We start from the raw sequence: 23,730 nt of genomic DNA on the forward strand, positions 1-23,730 counted from the left end.
ATTTTCCAGGCAAGCATATTGGAGTGGGTTACCATTTCCTTCTCCAGGGGAGTAGATACAATGGTCATCTGAATTAAATCCTCCCATTGCTGCCCATTTTAGTTCACTGATTCCTAGAGTGTCAGTGTTCACTGTTGCCATCTCCTCTTTGACTTCTTCCAATTTACTTGATTTATGGACCTAACATTCCAGATTTGAGTGCAGTATTGTTCTTCACAGCCTCAGACTTTACTTTCACCGCCGAACACATCCAAGACCGGTCGTTGTTTCTTCTTTGGCTCAGCCTCTTCATTCCTTCTGAGGCTGTTTCTCCACTCTTCTCCAGTAGCATACTGGACACCAGCTGGTCTGGGGGGTTCATCTTTCAGTGTCATATCATTTTGTCTTTTCAGACTGTTCAGGGGGTTCTCAAGGCAAGAATGCTGAAGTGGTTTGCCCTTCTCCACTGGGCCACGTTTTGTCAGAACTCTCCACCGTGACCCGTCTGTTCTGGGTGGCCCTACACCGCATGGCTCATAGTTTCATTAAGTTAAACAAAGCTGTCATCCATGTGATTGTTTTGGTTAGGCTTACAGGTAATTATCATCTCTATTTTCTTAACACTTTATACAGAGATGGTTTTGTTAACTGTTGAGTGAAGAAAATGAGGAAAGAGACAGTAGGAACAGATCCAGTTAGGTTTCACTTCCACATGAATTCTGTGAGAGACACTTGGGGGTTCAGAGCAGAGGGAAGCTTTGGGGCTAAGCTTCTTGATTTTCTGCAGGCCACTCTCTGCATCTGCCTGTGCCTTTACTTCTGCTTGGCTGAGGTTGTGCCTATGAAGCTGGCATTAGGGAGAATATCTCCTGTTTAGGTCACTGATGAGCTTTGGGTTTTAAAAGAGATCGTTTCATACACTGCACCTTACCCCAGCCACTGAGGGTGACCAGGACCATCCTATAGGCAATATGTGTGTGTATGTATTCTGATTTACATTTAGAAACCTGAAGAATGAAAGTCTTCCCTAATCCTGCTAATAAATTTTAAATATCTATTGTTGCTTACTTGCTAAGTTCTGTTTAACTTTTTATGACCCCTTGGACTGAAGCCCACCAGGCTCCTCTGTCCTTGAGATTTCCCATGCAAGAATAATGGAGTAGGTTGCCGTTTCCTTTTCCAGGGCATCTGTCTTCCCAATCCAGGGATCAAACTGGAGTCTCCTTCATTGGCAGATGGATTCTTCCCTGGTGAGCCACTGGGGAAGCCTGTTTAAGTTTCTATATTAGCATCTAATCACTAAAGATAAAATGGAATTATAATTTTATGGTGTATTATACTATTTTACACCATAAAATAAGACTAATGCTGAAGCTGAAACTCCAGTACTTTGGCCACCTGATGCAAAGAGCTGACTTACTAGAAAAGACCCTGATGCTGGGAAGGATTGAAGGCAGGAGAAGGGGATGACAGAGGATGAGATGGTTGGATGGCATCACCGACTCAATGGACATGAGTTTGAGCAAACTCCAGGAGGTGATTAAGGACAGGGAAGCCTGGCATGCTGCAGTCCATGGGGTCACAAAGAGTTGAACATGACTGAATAATAGCAACAATACAATTTTACAGTGTGTTTTTACCACATTATATTGTAAACGTTCTTTATTTTGGTATGATGGGAAAATCATTTCAAGATGCCTGAAAATAAGGATGATAGCATCCACCCATCTACTCCAGAGGCATTAAAAAGACTCAAATATAAAATTAAGATTTGTAAAGTGTGTTGAGTTTTTAGATGAAAACACCATGATGTTTATGTACCATGCTGAATTTTTGATTGATTATAACCATGTTGATTCTATTTTTAGTTTCTTTGGAGATGGTTTTGAAATATTTTTAAAAACATTCTGAGTCCTCCGTGAGAAACCGTTATGGCTCCCTTAGCCTACAGGTGTAGTGCTCTTAGATTTCAGTTGCCTTTCTGTGTCCCCCACAGGCAAGTATGTGTATCAGCCGATGACCCCTGTGGAACAGCTGCCCAGCACTGAGATTCCTGCGAAGCCTCGGGAGCCTGCGAACACCATTCAGATTTCGGTCTCCCTCACTGAACACTTCCTGAAATTCGCGTCTGTTTTCCAGCCCCCTCTGCCCCCTGACTCGCCAAGGTACTGTATGATCTCAGACCTCTTTATTGACAACTATCAGGTTAAATGTATTAATGGGAAGATGTGTTACGTGCAGAAGCAGCCGGCGCCACATTCCCACAAAATGAACCCCGAGGAGGTCTCTGCACACGATGCCTTTATTTCAAAAGAGAGCAATACACCAAAAATAGATCACTGCTCTTCTCCCTCAAGTTCCGAGGACTCTGGGATCAACGCGATCGGGGCTCACTATGTGGAATCGTGTGACGAGGACACAGAAGAAGGAGCAGAACTGAGTTCAGAGGAAGATTACAGTCCAGAGAGCAGCTGGGAGCCAGATGAGTGCACCCTTCTTTCCCCCTCGCAGTCTGACCTGGAAGTTATTGAAACAATAGAAACCACCGTGTGAGGGTCCCGGCGGGAAGCCACTGCTCTGCTCTTTGCTGAGCTTTTGTACTTTTGTCTGATGGACCCTTTTTCCAGTGCAGTCAGTGTTTTCTACCCCTCGTTAACAACCATAGCAGTTCAGTGGTCTGCTGATTTAGCTTCACTTTTAAATTTGTCTTATAACTAAGACATCTTTTGTTATAAATGGTTTTCTTTTGTATCTTCACTTCCTTTCTATGTAGCATCTGGTGTCATGAATTGTGACCCAGCCTTAATTTCACTGGGAACTTTGAAAGCGATGAAGCGATGATCACAGAGCATCATGGATCAGGTTGAGGAGATACCCAGAGTGAAGGAGACACTGTTCTATAAATAGCCAGTTCTTCGCAGAACAGCTCTCTGGCAGTCCTTTTGGCGTGCTGATGAGCACCGCTGCCCTGCTAGTCCTGGTGGAAAATTGGTTCACGTGACCAGTCCAGGGTGTGCTCTGGTGCATGCCATTCTGTCCTTTCCTCATCTCTCTGCTATCTGCACTGGCTCTGGGCCAGTGTTGCCACAGCTTCCTGGAGGCCAGCTCAGCCCCCAGTTAAAGCAGTGTCTGCGCAACCAGCCCTTCATGACTTGGGGCTGGGCTAGACCTCGCTCCAGAAGAGATGACATCATCTGTCTCATGCTCAGTCCGGCTTAGGTTGAATGCCTATCCCCCCTCCAGGGTGCTGTGTGGATACAGAATGAATAAGGCCTGACTCCCAGCAGGAAGGGACCATAGTCCACTAGGGGAGGTAATCCATGCAGGTGAGGGGACCTAGAGTGCCCTGGGAAGCCGGGGGAGGCAGAGATGCACTTGGCTTGGGCTGGCTGGAGAAGGAGTAGCATTTGAGCTGGCCTCAGGGGTGGCTTCCCCAACATTTCCCTGCTTTTTCAGTTCAGTTCAGTTCAGTTCAGTCGCTCAGTCGTGTCCGACTCTTTGCGACCCCATGAATCGCAGCACGCCAGGCCTCCCTGTCCATCACCAACTCCCTGCTTTTTAAAATTGTTCAAATCTGCGGGAGACTTTTAGGAAGTCATATAGGTATTATATTTAGGAGGCGGCCACATCTCATGTCTTAAGGAAAAAAAATCAATAATAGTTTTAGTTAGCATGGAAATGCTAAAGACAGCAGTCCTTTAGGGATTAGGAATGAATCTAATAGGTTTGATTAACTCTGCTTCATTTCGTTGTATGAAGCATTAGAATGGCTTAGGTGAGAAATGGATTAGAATTCAGTATGATGCATGGATTTTTTATGCCAATGCAAAAACAGTTGAAATAGTTCACTGCTAAGTCAGGAGAAAATATTTTGTGTAATATTCATTCCCTTTACTACAGTAATATTCATGGGCTATTGTAAATGTTCTCTTTTCCTACACACATAAAATAGTGACTGATTCTTTCTTATTTAGCTCTCTTCAGAATTTTGCTCCTAATCTCCATTTATAACAGGTGTTCTGTGTGAGTTGGTTATCTGCCATTTCTCCAAATGTACTGTCTGTGAGGCATAGTTAAGAATCCAGGAAATTTGAAATACGGCCGCATGAAACTAAACTATCCAAGTTGGAGACAGACAGTCACTTCCTGTACCCGGACTCTCCACGAGCGTGCTCTCATGGCGTCATCTTGTGCTCTGTCAGCATCATGACGTGACTCTTCTGTGTCACGTTAGTTCATATTTTAAGAAACAAGAAGGGGCCTGTGTGTCCTTTCCTGAAGCCTCCACTTGGCATCCTGCACAGATCTCTCCAGGCAGAACCTGCTTTCCTAGTTGTATGTGCAGTCCACGTGACTGGCTAGAACATTTCGTTAGGTTCAGGTGCCCTAAACATCCTGAAGAGTTTAGAAAGCAGAGTGTGTGTATTCCTTTGGAAGCAGTGTTACTTAACACTTTGTGTGCTAGGTGAGAATGCAGCCAGCATAAAGTTCCCACTTACTGAAACATAAAGACTCAACACATCAACCCGAGAAGATGGTGTCCAGAGCTCCAGGGCCAGCGGGGCCCAGGAGAAGGCGACAGAGGCAGGTGTGGGGAGAAAGGCTTAGGGACAAAGAGCTGATGAGCCCTGCTCTGGGCTCTCAGCACCGCCGGGACTGACTGGCCACCTGCAGTCAGGGTCCTGCCTGCACCTCGCCGTGGGTGAGCTCATTTCATCCCTGGACAGGAATACGAGGCTCTGTTTGCACTGTTCCTATCAGTTCTCTCCTCCATCTGTTCATGTGGTGATAGTTGGGGGTCAACCACCAGGTCTCTAAAGCCATGGAAATCCATGGGCTCAGGGCCACGCTTCAGGCTGGCTGTGCCAGGGTTGGGCCGTTCATATTTATATCTATGACTTTTGCTTAGGTTCCTGTTTTTTAAAACTCCTGAACTGCCATTCAGATTAGCCAGGATTTTAATGGAATTTTTGGATTTAACACTAGTTGATAATCACTTTAAATACTTGCACAAACTCTTTATAATTAAAATCTCACTAAGATTCACTTACTACTATCAATTTTATAGAATTGGAGACATCCCATTGGATTCTAAATATAAAATGCTCCTGAATCTCAAAATAGCCTTTTCTAAATAAGCACAAGCAAGAATTTTTTTTTTGTCCTACCACTGTTAATATTAATAATTATCTGAAATCATACATGATTGAACCAGAATTCTTTATGCTTGCATTCCAAAACAACTGATAAGGGTATAAAAATATGTAGTTTCAACTTCAATTCTAGGCCTATTCTGTTCTATATTATATGAAAGAATTTCTCTGTAACCCTGATACTGCATTACTCATTTGTATAAGCATATTTATAGGCACTTTAGAAAGTGTTTAGACTGCAGTGTGTATTACAGACATTGAACACAGTTATGTTAAATAGGCTTTTCATTAATACTTGTACACTGAGAGATATGAAAGCTTTATCACTTGGACGTTTGCTCACCTGGGGCAAAGAGGTGGGCTGTGTGAATGGAAAACTGCTTTCTCAGGCTTTTGTCAAAAACTGACACCATTCCCACTTTTTGAAAGTTGGTGTAAAAGCTGTTAGGTAGAAGATACGAAATAAGTACTGTGTGGAGTTTAGCTTTCCGATCTAACCAAGATTTCTTTTAGCATTTTCGAGTTTCACATGTGTTCATGACTTTTCTGAGAAATAACAAAGCAATTATAATGCTTTTAGTGGTTACAACTATTTGGTACATTAACAATGGAAGCTTTACAATAAAAAAATCTAGGTATATTCAAGATCTGAAATGCAAATCTGAGAAAAACCTCTGTAGAAAAACTGCCGCATTCCTGGAAGGGGATGACCTGTAGTTCAAGGTAATACAGTAAAAATAAAATCAGCAGAACCAGAACAAAACCATGAAGTTGTTTTCCTGAAGTACCTTTTGGATTTGATCTAGGGTTTGATGTTATCTTGAGAGCGGCGGTTTTATTTCTTAATCTCTGTTTCCTGGCCTGTTTGAGCCATCATAGTTCCTTGGATCATAACCTCCTTTTATGCAAATATCTCTACTTAGGCAATAGGATACAACCAGGTAATTTAGAAAGCTGTCAACATACCCAGATACTTTTGGTGGTATAAATACTTTTAGGCAAGGGGAAAAAAAAAGCACAATTAGAAAAAAATATTTATACTGTCAACACTTACTATTCCATCTTATTTGCAAAATTTTGTTGACACGTTTTGGATTTTTACATGAGGAAACCAAGGCTTTCTTGGTTCCCCTACCCCCCTCTCCAGAGGAGGTGTCAGTGCAGTGAGGAGGCCGGCTGTGTTTCCGGCTTTCGTCTCTTCCCCTTGAGGAGGGCAGAGAGCAGTGGGCGTTCTGTGCTCTTGGTCAGTGCCGTCAGTCCCAGGGATGTCCGTGTTTCTCACATTCAAACATGAGTACAAGGGCACTCAGAACTAACTTTGGAATAATTAACCTTTAGAAAATTTGTGTCACTGCTCCCTTTCATTATCACAGGTAATTGAGAGTTGGCTGTGCTGGGAAGGGCCCCGTCTCTGGCGTGCTTTGAGTTCTTTGTGTTCAGATTGGTGCCCTCTTCATAGGCTGGACAAGTCTAAAAGCAAATCATCACTAGCGGTTTTAATGCTGAGCTTCCATATCACGGTGTTCATGTGTACTTCTAAGGCTGTTCGTACCTTGTAATGTTCACTTACTGTGTGATTTTTAAAACCTGTCTATTTTCAAGTTTTAAGCACAATGTTGATTGTTCTCTAATTTACCTTGTTTTCCTACAAACAGCTCAACTTTCCTCTCTGTATAATACTTTAGGAGAATACTACCTTGTAAAATAAACGTGATTTTTTCCTTTTTTACCAGCACAAATATGCTATTTTGAATTTTGGAATATCCTTCCTCCCCACCCCACCCCCACCTTTGGAGAAGTTCTGATTATATAGTAACACAATGTGAGCTAAATGAAAAACAACCTCATTTGGAAAATGTGAAAGCATTTATATCAGTGCTTACTTTGTGCTAGGATATAAGTCATTTACATCATTCAGATCAGATCAGATCAGTCGCTCAGTCGTGTCCGACTCTTTGCGACCCCATGAATCACAGCACGCCAGGCCTCCCTGTCCATCACCAACTCCCGTTTACATCATTATTCCATTTAAATTTTACAGAAACTTATTGCAGATAATTATTATTATGTACACTATACACTCAATGCTCAGCACTAGTGATAACTCCCAGAACCCTTTAAATAACTGTTTTGTTGGCTGCATTAGGTTTATAATAAAAATTACGTTCCCTCACAAATAGGATTTATTTCACACAGAGCTGCACTCTGTGTATTCAGCTCACATATTCCACGTAAGACGGCTCTGACTGCAGGCTGGCAGCCAGGGTGGCCGCTGCCCTGCTGAGCCTCGGGGCCCGGTCACTTGGTCACCAAGGCTCAGCGTGGCAGGTCCAAGAACTTGATTTTTTTATTCATACCAAGAGCAGAGCAGCTTTGGGGTTGGCTTTTACTGAATAACCAACCTCATGGGGAGTGCTAAATAAATTTGTTCATCAGTAATAAAAGTAATACCACTGTTCATAGTAATAATGATGCAGCTGCCTTCCTGCTTCCTGAGTTATCCCCACAGCAGCCCTCCAGGAGAGGGTGCAGCATCCTCCTGTCACACCAGGAAAAGGCCTCAGGAAGTAAACATTTGCCCAAAGTGGTGCAGCCTGCAAGTAAGTGGGACTTGGATGTGAACCCAGTCACCTTGGCCGTGGAGCCCGTGTGCTGGGCCTTTTGCTTCCTCATGTAGGCCTTCCCGCTCTGAGGACCTTGGGGGCTGAGCCAGGAGGCAGACAGTGGGCGAGCAGCAGGGCACAGGGTCCCCTTTCTGTCCCTGACCCAGCGGACACCTTCCCCTTCCTCATCCAGATGCTGCCAGGCTTCTCCCTCCCTCCCACTGTTCTGTGCTCCACGTGGAGCCCCACCCCCACCCCCCAGGGTGCGCGGGCACCGCGCATACAAGCGCGTGCGTGCACACACGCCGTCTTTCTGTAGACATCTCAGTGCTTGGATTTGGCCATTGCTGCTTCTGTGTTGAATCACGAATCTAGGCTAGCTCTTCCTGCCTTCACAAAAGATAACTTATCTTTTAAAATGACTTCTGTAGACAGCTAATCTCATCAACTGTGTATGCATTCTACTAATTTAACTCTCTACATAATTGTATTGCCAAGTTTTAGAAAGCGTCTCATTGTAGCATCTTACAGATGCTGACTACACACACTTTTATTCTGCAATAAACTTTAATTTAGCATCTCGTCCTCGTTACATTTCAATCACTGGGAACTGGTAATGCCTTTAACCCTTGGAGGGCCACTCTGATTCTGTGCTGAATGAAGGGGTAAGGTGGACCTTTGGACTCAGGCTTGCTGGGGTGAGGATCAAGGAGAAGCAATTAGAAGTCAGAATTCTTCAGAAACCAGGCAGATAAGAGTACATGCCTGCATATTCATGGTGTTTTTCTGTTTGCTTTTTGGAATTTTCCTAGTTTTCAAAGAATGAATTGATAATTACTTGTACACTCAGAAACAAACCCTGTGAGCTGGAAGATACTGAGTCCCAGGACAGTCAGTGCAGGTGGAGCCTGATGTTGCTGGAGGTTTGTGGGAGGGAGTGGGGATCCCGCAAGTCTGGGCAGCTTCCCACCTGCTCCCCTGCTTGGGGGAAGGGCTGCTGAAGGCTGGGCTGCAGACTGTGTGTCCTGGAACCACCTGGCCTCCCCAGGGACTGACCCCAGTCCAGGCCTCCACCCGTGACTGGAAGGGTTTTGAGCCAGTGGGTTGGAGAGGGGATTTGTTTCTCATTGTCGTCCTCAGTTCCCAGCCCGAAACTGTGCGTGTGGACTTGGAGATGGCAGATCAGGTCTCTGGTGGGACATTTTAGTCCTCTCTTGATGACGAGCCATCACCTAGTGTGCGTGCATCCCGGAGGATTCATGCCGGGAAGGTCTGAACCGGCACTGCAGGATGATGGCAGAAAGTGCAGCGGCGTGGATCCTCGAAGCCACACAGCATCTGAAGGGGAATTTAGCAGGGCGTTTCCACAGACACCATCTTACCTGCCAAACCCAGCAACTGTGTGTGCCAGGTGGGACAGGATAACTTCATGAGTTCATGGCTGAAGCATCCAGGAGCCAAGCTGACAGTAAAGGCAGGTGAGTCGCTCCTAATCTGCAGGTAGGTAGCAGGTCCAGAGCTTGGTCCAAACATCCAAATCCAGCTGGTGTTAGCCCTCACTGGTTAAGCCCCTGCAGTCACGCCTGCCCTCTCCTGCTGCTCTCCCTTACCTGCCTGTCTCCTCCCCACACCTAGCCTTCCCCACCCCTTCCCAGCCCTGGCTCTAGGCAGGGGCATCCAGGAACCACAGCCCAGCCCTCTGGGCATCACCTGATGCACCCGTTTACTGCTCTAGCTTTCTGCCCAGCCTGGCTTGACCTTGGCCTGGATTTGGCTGAGACCCAGGCTCAGGAGTGGCCCACTCTGGATCTAAGAACCCTCTTGGGAATTGGCCTTGAATCTTAGCACTTTAGGTGTTAGTGGCTTCTACCTTCTTTCTCTCCCAGCCTCACTGAAGTGGGGCCTTGGATACCAGCTGCTTCTGTGGTGAGCATCAGCCTTCACCTACCTCAGGCTTGCCTCCTGGGGGCAGCCGACCCCAGGGGACTGTGGCCCGACTCTGATGATCCAGCCATGAACAAGGAAGAGCCCCGTGTAGTAGACTAAGGGTTTCGGCCCTGTGTTTAGAGTCTGCCTGTGTGAACTAATGCCAAAATTCATCAAGCAAATGTAGGAACACCGTGTATCGGCAGAAGACCTTGGAAGAACCACGGCAGTGCTCTCAGAGGCCACACGGTGAGGCCTGGAACCATTGGGAAGACCCAGGTCTGGGGTTCTGTGGTATGTCTAGAGGGTGGGCTTCCTGAGGCCACGTGGGATTCATAGGGATCTTCAGAGCCTGGTTTTGCTGGGAATCTAGACTGTTGAGTGGTGACTGTAGCTTGACATAGGAGCTGCACTGAATGTAGGAAGGACTGGGGTTTCCCAAGGGACCAAGGCCCCAGTGAACATGGGGCCTGAGTTGGCACCTCTGTAGGTCACCGGAGATCAGAACACCATCAGAGGGTCCAACTAGAATTCACTGGGGGTCCTTTCTGATTCCTGGGGGTCTTGAAGAGGTCAGTTCTTCCCCAGGAGATTTAGCCTCACCCACCTGTCCTGAGTCACAAGCAGGCAGCGAATTCCTAGCGCTGCAGCGTCACTGCACCCAACAGCGCAGCACGTGGGCCCATGTGCCAGGGGCAGCCTGACAGGATAGAGGCCTCAGAAGGGAGTCACACCGCGAGGTCGGCGGCGGGGAGGAGGAAGGGAGGAAGCTGGCTGCGAGTCAGGAAGTCACTGCTGCAGGTGGAGGTGGATTGGGGGAATATTGAAGAATGATGGACTGACTCATTCTTGTACAGGAGAGGCTGGGCTGGCAAACCATGAGGTCCTCCAGGTTGCTAGGGGCTGGGATGTGGCCCTCCAAGATTATCGGCACCAAATTCTGACCTTTGAGATGGATGTGGCATAGAGTTCTGAGGGAACAGACGTCAGGTAGGAACAGGGGCTACTGGCTTTGTCCCTGAGGCTGGAGATATTTGTTTATTCACACAGGCAGGCATATGCTCAAAAATCTTAATTATACCTGCCCTCTGACCCTGAAAAATCACTCCTAAGTTTAGACCCAACAGAAATGCATTTATGTGTCCACCAAAAAGACAGAAGACAGTACTGGAAACAGCACAATCATCCATTAACAATAAAATGGATAGGTTATTGTGTATTCATACAATGGGATACTCCTTGGCAATAAGAATAGACAACATGGGTAAATCTCAGACATAATTGGAATAAAAAAAAAAGCCACTTCCAAAAGAGTAAATGTACTTTATTTATATGAAGTTCAGAACAGGCAAAAGTATGGTTTTATACTGCACAATGGCGGCTAACTTCGGGGTGGGAGGTGATGAACAGAATTCAGGGGACATCTGGGCGCTGGTCATTTCTGTTTGCTTGATCTGGGTGCTGCTTATACAGGTGTGTTTATTTCACGGATTAACCCAGCTTTGCACACGTCGTTTGTGAACATTTGTGTCCATAAAAAGTTTACCTTAAAAAGAGACTTAAAAGATGGTTGCAGCCAGTCCCCTTTTAGCACTACTGTGAAAGATGCAGGCATGGACCAGACAGTCGTGTGCCCTCAGGAGTGATGGAGGCAGACAGGACCACACCCAAGTGGGGAAACAAGACAAGTCAAACTGCTGCTCTCCTGGGGAAGCAGGGAAGGCTTCAGAGAGTACTGGAGTGTGCAGGGGCTGGTAGCAGAAAGATGCCACCGATGCCCTGAAGGGGAGGGGCTGCGGACAAACCCTCTGATAAATCAGAACCCCCCCCCCGCCCCCGGGGGCCCAGTGGGGCCAACTCCCCAAGGTCGTAGAGTCCTCCTTGGGCTGCCCAGAGGACAACGCAGCAGGCCTTTCCTGCAGCTATGCACGCGTCACAGGCATCTCATTCTGGAGACGCACTTTTGGAAAAACATTTTCAGCGGGGAGAGCCGACTGGAAACATACTGCTTCTAAAAGGATCCCCAGAGCTCTGAATTACTTATTCACTGAGCATTCATCATTGATGAGGCCCCTGTTGGCTTTGCTCTTCCACAAACACTTTCCCTCCGCATCTCAGCATGGTGGGCTGTGGTTGGTAATATGCTGCCTTTACAAAGCATCTCCCACACATCACCTGGACCTTTGCTGCAGAAGGAGCAGATGTATCTTTGTTTCTCAGAGGCCTGTGGGGCACCTGACCAGCAGCACAGGGCTGTCTCCATCAGTCCATTCTGCCTCCTGTGGGGAACTGGGTGAGACTGCATATACCCCCACCCACCACAGCAGGAGGCAGGGGCGCACTCTGCTGAAGCTGGGAGCTGAGTAACCATTTTCAGATGGTCCTTTCAGATACTCTAGAGAAGGAAATGGCAACCTACTCCAGTATTCTTGCCTGGAGAATTCCATGGACAGAGGAGCCTGGTGGGCTACAGTCCCTGGGGTCGCAGAGTCGGACACGACTGAGCGACTAACTTTCAAATACTCACTGTTTACCAGGTACAAAGAAGAAACGGGCTGTGATGGACATTGCTGTGTTTTGGCCAATCAGAACCCCTGCTTTCTTCTCTCAGGACCCTGATTTCCTTTCAGAGGACCCCCTGCCCTCCCCTGGGGCAGCATAGGAGGAGCTGGCTCAGCTCAGGTACATGCCCTCCCTAAATGGGTGCCTGGAGCCTGCCTCCCCAAGGTCCTTCCTCCTGCCACCTGTCACAACCCAGGGGTGGGCGCGTGACTGGAAGAGCAGCTGGAGCTCTGCACTGGGCTGGACTGTGCTGAGGGCTGCGATTCTGCACCCCTGGGAGCGCCCCCCTGCAGTGAGCTCCCCTGGCCCCATCCGCAGCACAGCTGCCGACTGAGCCTGGACGTACCTCCAGAGAAGTCTCCCCTGTGGAACTGCTCTGAAGTGGGGCCCGATGTCACTGCAGACTAGGACACGTGCTAAGTGCCAGGAGAGGGGACGTAGGGCCTAGCTCAGGCGGCACGTCCCAGGGCCCAGCAGTGCCTGGCCATGGGGTCAGTTTCTCACCTACCCTCAGATGAGACGAGGGCTCTTCAAATCCAACCCAGGAGGCATGACCTGGGTACAAAGCTGTCAGCCTTTGTTCAGTGGTACTGTGACTCGAATAACAAGGAACTCTTGGGACTGATAAATCAGGGAAGGGCTGGAGGAGAGCCGTGCTGGTGTTTACTGGTCCTGGTGTGAACAGGGGCTTGGGTGCGCAGTGAACTAACTGCCTTGGCTCCTTCCTGAGGAAGGGCAGCAAGCGCTGCATTTTGCTTTGAGACTGTCAAGCTCCTTTGGCTTTGATTTTAGACTCATCATCAAGAAATCAAGAAACCTTCTGATACGGAGCTTGTGGAGGGACATCACTGGCTCTGGACTCAGTTCTGAGTTCGGATCTGTGCCACCCTGGTTAAATGTTCCTGTGTAAACCTCAGCGTTCTTGTCTGTAGGATGGGGTTGAGACCCTCGTGCGTCTGATTGCTGGTCTTGTACTGTGGCCTTCTTGCGCCCCCCCCCCGTGCCACCACCTTGCGGAAGTTCTGTGCTAAGAGCTCAGCTCACATATCTGGGCAGTATGGCACATGTCTGCACTTCACGTTCTCAGGCATGGGCTCATTTAGTCTTTATCTTATAAAGAAACGGAAGCTGAGAGAGGTGAACTGACTTGCTCAGGATCACAGCCAGGATGTGGCAGAAGCAGGATTTCTTTTCTATTAGCATTTCTATGTAGTTTCTACATGGATTTCCTGAGGGTTGTTCGAGGGGATTAGAAAGGGCCCAGGCTGATGCCTGGCACCTGGAGAGCTGGGGTGTGGACGGTTACTGGGGTGGTAGGAGCTGTGGGCGTCGGACCTGGAGCTGGACCAGAGCACTGCTCTACAGCTCTGGGAGCCTAGCTGGCCCTGAGTCTGCGGGGTGGACACCCAGTCTCTGCCTGTGTGGTGTGCTCTCCTGCGGTGGTTGGCTCAATGATGTACAAAGTTCTTGGGGCAAGAAATGTGAAAATCCTGCTCTGGCAGCCTGGACCCTGGCCGAGGAGCACCTGGGTGGCTGGTGGTCTGGATGGAGCCTGCAACGTGGCTGCTTATGGAATAAAGGCAGGGCTGCCCCAGTCAGGGCCTTGACTTTGAGCTAATAGAACTGAACTGTGGCCACAAAGGTTCTGAACGTCCTTTGTGACTTGGTAGACGGAGAGCGAGACAGTCAGTAGGCCTGAAGGGCATGAACGGGAGGCATTTATTGTTAGAGACGGCAGATGCTAACACTCAAACGGGCTTCAACACAAACATGAGGCAAGGGAGGTGCCCCGGCCCCGCAGCCCTTCGCTCCCTCCAGCGCAGGCTTCCTTGATGCTGCAGCCCAGCGACCACTGTCCCTCTGGCAGCAGGAGGCAACGGCACCCCGTACTAACCACAGGCAGAAGAGGGGCTGGGGTGGCCATGGACTGGGCTGCTGCCCACAGAGCTCTGCCTGTTCTCCACTCTTGGGGGAGAGTCCAACAGACAAAAACGCATATCCTTAAATAACTGGATGCAGGTACATCGTGTTCATTTGCTTAATAAGCAAAACAAAATCAGTCTGGTGCCCAGGCTGCAACAACATCGGGAGGGCCAGAGTCTCTGCGGCTGGGGGGCATGGGGTCCTCAGGTGACCCCTCCCCTTGCTGGCCTGTCTCTGGGCTCCAGGCCCAGGAAAGACTTCAGTCCTCAGTCACCGGGGGAGGAATGAGCTGCAGCTGGAAGTTCTCCTTCTGGAAGATGCTGTTGAAGGCGGGGCCACTCTGGGACCCTCCAAATGGCCTGCAGCTCTCGCCACTGCGATTCTGGGAGAGTTCCGTGAGGAGGGCCAGCTGCAGAGGAGAGGACGCAGTCAGCAGGGGCTGGAGGTAAGGCCGGGCGTGGACCTCACACCTGCATCTGCATCTAGCTAACCACCACGGCGACTCTGCACATGTTCACATCCTCTGGTAAGGCCTAAATTTCCTCCTTTAACAACGAGAAGGCTGGACACGGTAAGTCTCACAGGCATGTCACACTGTGATACTTTCTGAGCCTCCCTCATGCTGTGTACCCTCTGCAGGCACGTGACCCTGTTGCCCAGCTCACTCCAAACTCCCTCTCTCCTTAGTGGGCTTTCCTCAGAGTGAGTGGTGATCTCTGGCTCTGCGTCCTTGCCTTCATGATCCAGATAGCTCCCGATGGACGCCCCAGCTGCCACTCAGGGATGCCACCTTCTCCTCCGGGTACCCTCCGTGCTCCAGTGTCCACCAGTGACACCCTCCCTGTTACAGGCTCAGTGCTGGGGGACCTGCCAAGGCAGGCAGACTGTTGATCTAGCCCGCCGTCTGCCGGGAAGATTAGGCACAGAGCCTGATGACCTAGCCCCAAGCTGCCCTTGACGGTTAGAGGAGACAGGGGTGCCACAGCTGAACTTTACCCGCAGAGGCAGCGGCTGTGAGGACTGAGCTGGCACCTACGGCGGGGCAGGCCTCCCAGTGCCAGGACTTCGCACAGCCCCAGGTGACAGCCCCCAGCGCCTTCCAGGCTGCTAGATCCTGCTACCAGGTCTTTCACATGCAATGTGTCTGATCCTCCACAACCACCTTCTGGGGAAAAAACCCAGAGCTCTGAGAAGTGAAGTAGCCGGGTCACCCCAGGGGTGAGTGGTAGCCTGGAGTTCAAGCTCCGGTCCCCGGGACAGGTTCCGGTCGGCCGGGCGGCCTGCAGCTCTGCCTCCCCTGGAGATGACGCCTGTCACCTGCTCTCTTCCCGCCTCCCCCAGGCTGGCTGTCTTCTACTGCCCTCTGACCTCTGATAAGGGTTCTTTCCTCACCTAGGTGACAGTGGCAGGAGGCTTACACGTGTCTGTCCTCCTGTTGAAAACTCACTGCAGAGGCTGTGGTAACTGGGGAGATGTCTGAAGAGCCTTGGTTCACAGTGCTGATTTACCTAAAACACTCCAGTACCTGGCCCTGCTCAGACATGGGACTGTGGTCCGAGGCAGAGTCCCGAACCAGGCTCCCTGCAGGGACTCCCACTGTTGTCGAGCAGGTTACAGAGGCGGGTCCCGCGCTCTGCACAAGCCCCACCCACGCCACTTCCCATCTTCTGTAACCCTCTGGGCTGCCACCAGCCGCTGGCATTCTCTGCATATGATGCCGTAACAGGACAGGCAACAGAGGCTACATAAACACCAAGTTCTTTCACACTCAGACACTGAAGTGAAAGGGTCAGTCACAAAAAATATTTTTTGTTTTCCACTTCCGTACCTTAAGTGTTCTGGAAATTGATTGGGCCCAAATAATGGCTCAATAGTGTGAAGCAGAACTTCTGAGAATCAAAGGCCCAGAAACCCCACTCCCGGGGCAGAGCCGGGCTTAGGCTGGGAAGGGGCGAGGTGAAGCCAGGTAAGTGAACCTCCTGGAAGAAAAGCCTCTGTCCAGACCAGCTCTCAGAGATGGAACACCATTTTCCCTCTGGGCTGCCACCAACCTAGCAGGGGTGTGGGGAATGGGAAAAGGGAGCGCAGCACAAAAACAAGAGCCTCGAGACAGTCTGTGCAAGCTCAAGGAAAGCGTTGGGAAGAAATCTGGCCCGACTAGAATTCAGGTGTGACTGGGCGAGGAGGAGCTGGTTGAGTATGACTCCACTTGCAGGGGCTAGAGCCAGGAAAGTGTTACAAGCCAGGCGGCAACAGGACCTGGGGGCTCGGAGATGGTGCCCTGCACGCAGCAGAATCCCTAGGGAGGGACAGAGGACCTGCAGTGACCTCTGGGAGCTGGAGGGCAAGGGGAGAAACAGGAGACCGCCCTATGGAGTGGGTGGGGTGGGAAGGATGAGCCCAGGGTGCCGGCCGTGACCGGATGACAAAGAATGCCACACAGAGACAGGCAAGGGCAAGGACGAGCAGGGTGTTGTGGCATGACTGCCAGTAGCCCTCTAAATATGTACTCTTCTTTTACAGTTCCAGGATTCAGTAGTGTTAGGGCTTCTGGAATCAAGACCAGGTTTCCTAGTCTCCACTGCAGTTAGGTCATGTGTCTAAGTACTGGACAAAGAAGGTAAGTGGAAGTGGTGTATACAGTTTCTAGGAACTATCCTTAAATAGAGGGCTTATGAACTTTCTTTTCTTCCCCCTTGCTAACAGGAATGCAGATGTGATGGTTGGAGCTGGGGCAACCATGTTGAACCACATAAGTATAATCCACATATTAGAGATGATAGAACCACAAAGTAGAAGAAATCTAGAGAGATATTCATGGAATGTGCCCTGGGATCCCTGCATTTGCAATTCTATCTTGGTTAAGCCACTACAGTTTGGCATTTATCTTTCATGGCCAAAACAAATTCAACCAGTGCAGATGTACAGCAGAGTCTGGGGCTTAGGGCAGATCTGGCAGTCATCAGTAAAAACAAGGCTCCCAGATGAGGGACTGGGCTTAGGCCTGCTTTCTCTGGAGGCAGCACAAACACAGATGCCCTCCTGTGTCCTCAGCCCAGGGTACGTAGGGGACAGAGATCTTTCCACTTCCTCTGCATCCTTTGCCAAGTTCTCAGTGCTCCCCGGGGTCAGGGCTCCACACACCATGACAGGGATGCCAGGGCACCTTACAGACTGAGGAGGAGGCTGGAGTGAGGACCTGGGACATGGTGTTCCCAAAACAGTAGTCATAAATAGGGAGATGAACATCTAGATGACCACATGAACATTACCCTGGAACTTCCTCGGTAGAGATGGCAGAGCTGATCAAATGCTTGGGTTTGCTGTGGATCCAGAACAGGTTCTGAGGTTGCCTGAGAAATCAGAAACGCTAGGATTAATAACATCCAAGGGCAGCCTCCATGGAACATGATGCGGTGCTTCCTTCACGCGGAAGAAAACCCGCGCTACCAGCAATCCATGAGCTACTTTACTGAATATTTATTACAAGTGGTGCACACCCCCGCAGGCCCTCAGTGCCAGCTCTAGGCTGACAACCTCCCTAAGGCTTCTCCCTGTAGCCTCAGTGTTTCCATACTTATGAGCTTCCTTTGGGGCGTCACGGTTCCTCTTTGCCTTTACTATGGAGAATTTAGCTCCACCCAACCTTGCACCCCCATATCCAGCACTGAATACAGCCAGCAAAGATGCCCCTTCTTTGTGCTGGTGGTGGGAATATGTTACAGATGAAAAATTATGTCATTTCCCTGCCTTATTGTAAAGCTGATAGCTAACCAAGGGACTGAGATTTTAGTCTGTTTTGGGGAGAGGGGAAGTCTAATTTGCTTCCCCAGCAGTTTTGCCTTGTCCAACTGGTTACTGTGCCAACACCGTGATCCTGCTCTCTGTGAATCCAATCCAGCTCACAGCTGGAGGAAGAAATGGGATCCTGGCAGAGGCCGCTGTAGGCTTTGGAGTCAGAGGTGACCTGAAATACAAGTTCTGACACTAACCTGCTGGGTGACCCTTAGGCAGGTCCCTTCTCTGACTTGTGAGAGAGGAAAATGCTTCCTTATGGGCTTACTGAATATTAAATTAGATGAGATCCTTTATATAAAATGTCTTTTATCTGCTTGCCCCCCCCCCCCCATAAAGGCTCAGTATATGCTGGTTTTTATTACTACAATTCAGAGCATCCTCAGTTAAATGATGGTGTGTTTCAACGAGGAAGGTGTCAACATGAGCACCTATCCCTGAGAGCTGAGCGAGGGCTCTGGGACTTAAGGGCTGCAGATGGGGGTCTGAAGACTTGTTCTGTTTACAGGAAGTCCTGGCAGGAACAGGGGAGGCAGAGAACAAGTAAACACCACTTAGAACTGTTACCATGTACTGAGCATTTCCTGTGTGCCAGGCCCTGTGTGCTCTTTGTGGATGAGCTCACTGAACCCTCATAACCACTCTAGGAGGAAGGTGCTGCCATGTCTATCCCTCCCCAGCCCCTAAGGATTTGAACTTTCAAAAGCATTACAGTGTTAAGAGGTTATATAAACTTGTGTCCTAGGAATGACTTTGCTTCTTTTCTTCAAAATTTTCCCACCCGTAGGGGGAAGAACCCTAAGCACTAAGACAGAATGGAAATAAGCACCACCCCTGAATAAACCATGCTCGTGAGTGTGAAACAGCTTCACAGCTTCATCTTCTGTGAAAGAATGTGTTTCAATATCGAGAGAGCAGCTGACAGTAAGGACGCTCACGGCACCTGGGCTTGTGGAATCCCGCTGTGCTGTCCTGGAGACCGGCCCAGGCCGCAGGTGCCCAAAGTCTTCCTGATGCTCTCAGTGACATGGGGATGGCGGGGGTTGGCCCGTGGGAATCCCAAGCCAGGCCGCCAGGAAGACAGGAGGATAGACCACAGAGGCCCCACTTTTCATTCTAGACTCACACCTCTGGGTCTCCAGACACTTGGAGGGATCATTCTCTACTCCTGAGAACGTTCCAACTTGCCTTGACACTTTAAGAAACACTTTTCAATCTAATTTGGTAGAAAAATGATCCTGTTCTTGGAGAGAAATTGTGTGGAGTATCACACTTCAGTTTATACTAAGTAAGATGCACAGGGGCGTTCCAAGCTAAAGATGATCTGAAGGTTTGAAAAATACTGCAAACTAAGCTCAAACAAGCAAGAAGAAAAACACATAAATACTTTTGAGAGACTTCACAACAGAAAGCATGGTCCTGCCCCGATTTTCCACATCCCTCCAGTACTGCTGGCGTGAACTGGGCAGGGCTGGCCACGGACAACACCCGCCTCTCACTGGCCGCTCAGCACCTGCCATCCCCAGCATATGACAAGGGACCAAACCACCCTGATCTTACTTTTGCCGATTCCATGGTTATTCCATGATCAAGTTTAAAGGAGGGTCTAAGTGGAACAAAGTCAAGAATGGAGTAGGTAAGGTGGCGCTGGGTGGGGGTGTTAAGGTGGTTGATTAAAAAGGCGGCTGTAAAAGCCAAGCTGGAAAATGACAAAGTGACAAAAGCAAGAAAAAGCTGTCATGAAATACACTGCTGTGCTTGTTACGAAAGTGTAGATGGCGAGCCACGGAAGAAACGCCCATCGAACCCTGTGCCGAGAAAAACTGTACTGGACACAGTTACTAGTTGTCTAGACTTTCTGCCAATTGTGTTTTCTGTTTTGCTTCTGTCACAAAGGAACTCAAAGCCAAGTGGTCGGTACAGCTAAGTAGCAGCTGTACAGGACGTGGTGGCAACAAAAGGTTAGATTTTACATTATTTTCCATAGGCACATGGTTTTTAAACTCTAGATTTCTGCATTTATTTCATCATTGGATGTATTTTGGAAGCCAAACCATTTTGTGAAAGCGAAGGTCATGTGAGACCAGAAGCAGAAAATGCATGTGACACACAGATCGCTCTCAACGGTGGCTAGCTGAGGGCACCTTCCAGGGTCAGGGACAAGCAAGGCGTCCACTCTCACTACTTTATTTCACATAAGAGCACCTTCCAGGGTTAGGGACAAGACAGGCTGCCCACTCTCACTACTTTATTCCACATAAGAGCACCTTCTAGGGTTAGGGACAAGACAGGGTGTCCACTCTCACTACTTTATTCCACATAAGAGCACTCCCTCTAAGGTTAGGGACAAGACAAGGCTGTCCACTCTCACTCTTTTATTCCACATAGTTTTCAAAGTCCTAGCCATGGCCCTCAGAAAAGAAAAAGAAAAGGACTCCAAATTGGAAAAGAAGTAAAGCCCTCATTGTTTACGGATGATATGATACTATACATAGAAAACCCAAGGCCGCTACCAGAAAACTACTAGGATCATCAATGAATCTGGTAAAGTTGCAGGATACAAAATTAATACACAGAAATCTCTTGCATTCTTATACACTAACAATGAAAGAGAAATTAAGGAAACAATCCTATTTGCCATCACATCAAAAAAAAAAAAATCCAGGCATAAACCTACCTGAGGAGGCAAATAACCTCTGCTCAGAAAAAACTCTAAGACGCTGATGAAAGTACTGAACGATAACACAAACGGAAAGGTACACCGTGTACTTGGATTGGAAGAGTCAGCACTCAATGAATACACTACCCAAGGCAATCTGCAGACTCAGTGCAATCCCTATCAAATTACTAACGGCATTTTCTACAGAACCAGAACAAAAATTTTTTAATTTGTATGGAAACACAAAAGGCCCCGAATTATTCCTTAAAAAACTAAAAACAGAACTACCATATGATCCAGCAATCCCACCCATGGGCGTTTATCTGGAGAAGACCATAGTTGGAAAAGATACATGCACCTCAGCATTCACTGCAGCACTCTAGCTAAGACATAGAATGTCTAAATGTTCATCAACAGAAGAATGGATAAAGATGTAGTACATATAACAATGGAATATTATTCAGCTATTAGAACAAACTATACCATTTGCAGCAACATGGATGGACCTAGAGATTATCACAGTGAAGTAAGTCAGAGAAAGGTAAATATATCACTCATATATGGAATCTAATTTTAAAAATGATACAAGTGACCTTACTTACAAAACAGAAATAGACTAACATTTCAAAAACAAACTTATGGTCACCAAAGGGAAAATGTGGAAAAGAAACGTGGAAGGGAGGAATAAATTAGGACTTTCAGATTAATGTATACACAGTACTATATATAAAATAGATAACCAACAAGGACCCCCTACTGTCCATGGGGTCGCAAAGAGTTGGACACAACTTAGTTACTGAACAACAATAAGAACAAGAAAGACCTACTGCATACAGCACAGGGATCGCTACTCAATATTCTGTAATAACCTGTATGGAAAAGAATCTGAAAAAGAATGAATATATGTAATGTATAACTGAATCACTTTGCTGTACACCTGAAAGTAACACAACATTGTACATAAACTGTACTCTAATAAAAATTTTTTTTTAAGTATAAAATGGTACTGTTAAAAACAGCATCATGCTTTTGCCCCCAGGAAGCACTACATAGTTGATGAGTCTATTCCAGGCACAGAATAAACTCCTTTGGGAGTTTGCTCACTGAGGCAGCAAGTGTAGGAGTCTCAAATGCTGGTCCAACTCATATTTTCTGATCTAGCTCTTCTTCAGTATTAATGTGCATAAGAACCACAGAGATCTCATTAAAATGCAGATTCTGGTTGGAAGGTGTGGGGTGGGGTCCGAGCCTCCAGGCAACACTTGGAGTAGCACTGCTAACCTGTACCCAGAACCACTCAGCACAGCTGGACTTCCTGTCCTCACCCCATCCTAAGGGGAGCAGAACCCGCTCAGCTTATGGGCATTTGCCTTCTTCCCATTCAACTATACCACATCAACCAAACAACCAGCATTTCTCTTTTTCTAAGGTGTCCCAATTAGGTATGTTTTCAACATTCACTGAGTTCAATTTCATCTTAGCAACCCTTAGGTATAATAAGAAAATTTAATGTTTCTGCCACATGGTTTACTGGAGTTAATTGCAGGCCCTACACCTACCTACTTTACCATGTAAGTTAACACAGTTGTGTAAATTGAGAAGAAAAAGGCTACGAGACCTGCCCAATAGGAATCAAAAATTCACAATCAAGGGTCATAACAAGAGCCTCTACCTTATAAACCCTAGTCCCCCTCTCCTGGAGAGAAAAGCTGGAGTAATAAATAGGTAAGTGTGCACACAAACACATACCCAGAACCATAATTTCAAACATGATGTGCCAATGCAGGGTGACTCTGAGTTCCAGGCTTGTCATCATATTCTGCTCGAGGCCCTTACACTCCTTGGAGATACCTAGGGAAGGGATTTTCCAATGACATCCTTCAGAAACTGAAAAATGTGGTTGTTCCATGGGTGTGAAATAACTAAGGTGACAGGTCCTTTCTGATGAAACAAGCCATCATCCTGAACAACGCAGATACCGAACAAAGGTGCACGCTGGGGCCACCCTGGAACCCTCTGGAAGCAGAGCTGCTGCAGGATGGGATGCCCTGTTCCTGGCCAGGCCGTGCTGTCTCTGTGGAAGTCTGTCTGCGAACAGGTCATCTGAGGAGATAGCAGAGCTATCTGCAGATGTGCCTGGGACCCAGCAGATGCTCACCTGTCTTAAAATCCTGCCTGGAACAAGACAGAGCCTTTAAAAAAAAAAAAAAAAAAGGAAGCATTCAGGGGATGACTAATACCTCATGAAGGTGAGGATTTCTGTCTGCTTCTCCTTGGGTGCAGCAGTGAGGTGGGGTAAGAAGGAGGGGCAGGACAGGGCCCTGGGAGGGGGCTCGTCCAGAGTCCTCTTCAGCTGGTTTATGCCCCACCCTATGCAGGCTCGTCCCCTCTCACCTCCGGGCTTCATGAATGGGGAGCCAGTTCTCTGGTTCAGGTATTTCTGGGACCTCTGCTATATTAGCACCTGGGGTATAAAGATGAGTCAATCAAGAGGAGCTTAACATCTCATAGATTCTGGGACATGAGAAATCCATAAGATGATTTCATTTTCTCCAGTGTTGATAAGCAAAGCGTGAGAGATTACTGAGGTATAATAACCATATACACCATATTTACCAGGGCAGCCTCATTTGAAACAATGCTCTCACATTATCTACGTATATCGTCAAAATGTCCCTGAAATTACACCATTCTGGGGTCCAGATTACACTCTTGCACACATGAGACACTCTCTGAGCACTTCTGTCAATAAATAAGCAGCTACGTGGCTGGCCCATGACTATACTGTGCTTCCTGTAATTGTCTAGCTGTCTCCCTGTTAGCCTGGGAACTTGAATACCAGAACTACTTCTTACTCATCCTTCATTCCCAGTGCTCTGCAGCCAGAAAATGTTCAACCAACATTTGCTGAACATCGCACATCTTCCTTTACTCTGAGCTGTCCATCTTAGGAATCAGAGCGGGCAGCAGCTTGCTCTCCCTGGCCCATTGTGAAATCACTGGCATTGTCTTCCTATTTCTAAGAACTTGATTTTGTAAAGATTCTTTGTGACTTCTGGCATGTTTATCCTGTATCTCAGTGAAATATCTATTTCGTTTTATTTAATTCACTTTAAGGGGAAGGATTATT

General features: G+C 48.0%; 2 protein-coding genes across 16 annotated transcripts in view; one reads left to right on the forward strand and one right to left on the reverse strand.

Moving 5' to 3' along the window:
* C2H3orf70 (chromosome 2 C3orf70 homolog) overlaps nucleotides 1–6,871 on the forward strand; it is a 129,870-nt gene extending 122,999 nt beyond the window's left edge. Inside the window, exon 2 of the mRNA XM_055568842.1 lies at nucleotides 1,976–6,871. Within this exon, the coding sequence (XP_055424817.1) occupies nucleotides 1,976–2,532 (557 nt within the window). The 3' untranslated portion in view covers nucleotides 2,533–6,871. The remainder of the gene's footprint in view (nucleotides 1–1,975) is intronic.
* Nucleotides 6,872–13,923: 7,052 nt separating this feature from the next.
* VPS8 (VPS8 subunit of CORVET complex) overlaps nucleotides 13,924–23,730 on the reverse strand; it is a 303,545-nt gene continuing 293,738 nt past the window's right edge. For 13 of the 15 annotated variants that reach the window (XM_055568849.1, XM_055568843.1, XM_055568844.1 and 10 more), the window contains 2 exons: nucleotides 17,419–17,499; nucleotides 13,924–14,555 (listed from right to left, as the gene is read on the reverse strand). In XM_055568849.1, the coding sequence (XP_055424824.1) occupies nucleotides 14,406–14,555; nucleotides 17,419–17,499 (231 nt within the window). In that variant the 3' untranslated portion in view covers nucleotides 13,924–14,405. Of the gene's footprint in view, nucleotides 14,556–17,418; nucleotides 17,500–21,788; nucleotides 22,793–22,840; nucleotides 23,065–23,730 lie in introns of those variants that run through there. The other 2 variants (XR_008710494.1, XR_008710495.1) reach the window with 2 other exon arrangements.

This window comes from Bubalus kerabau, chromosome 2, assembly GCF_029407905.1.
Source record: "Bubalus kerabau isolate K-KA32 ecotype Philippines breed swamp buffalo chromosome 2, PCC_UOA_SB_1v2, whole genome shotgun sequence".
NCBI classification, from domain to species: domain Eukaryota; kingdom Metazoa; phylum Chordata; class Mammalia; order Artiodactyla; family Bovidae; genus Bubalus; species Bubalus kerabau.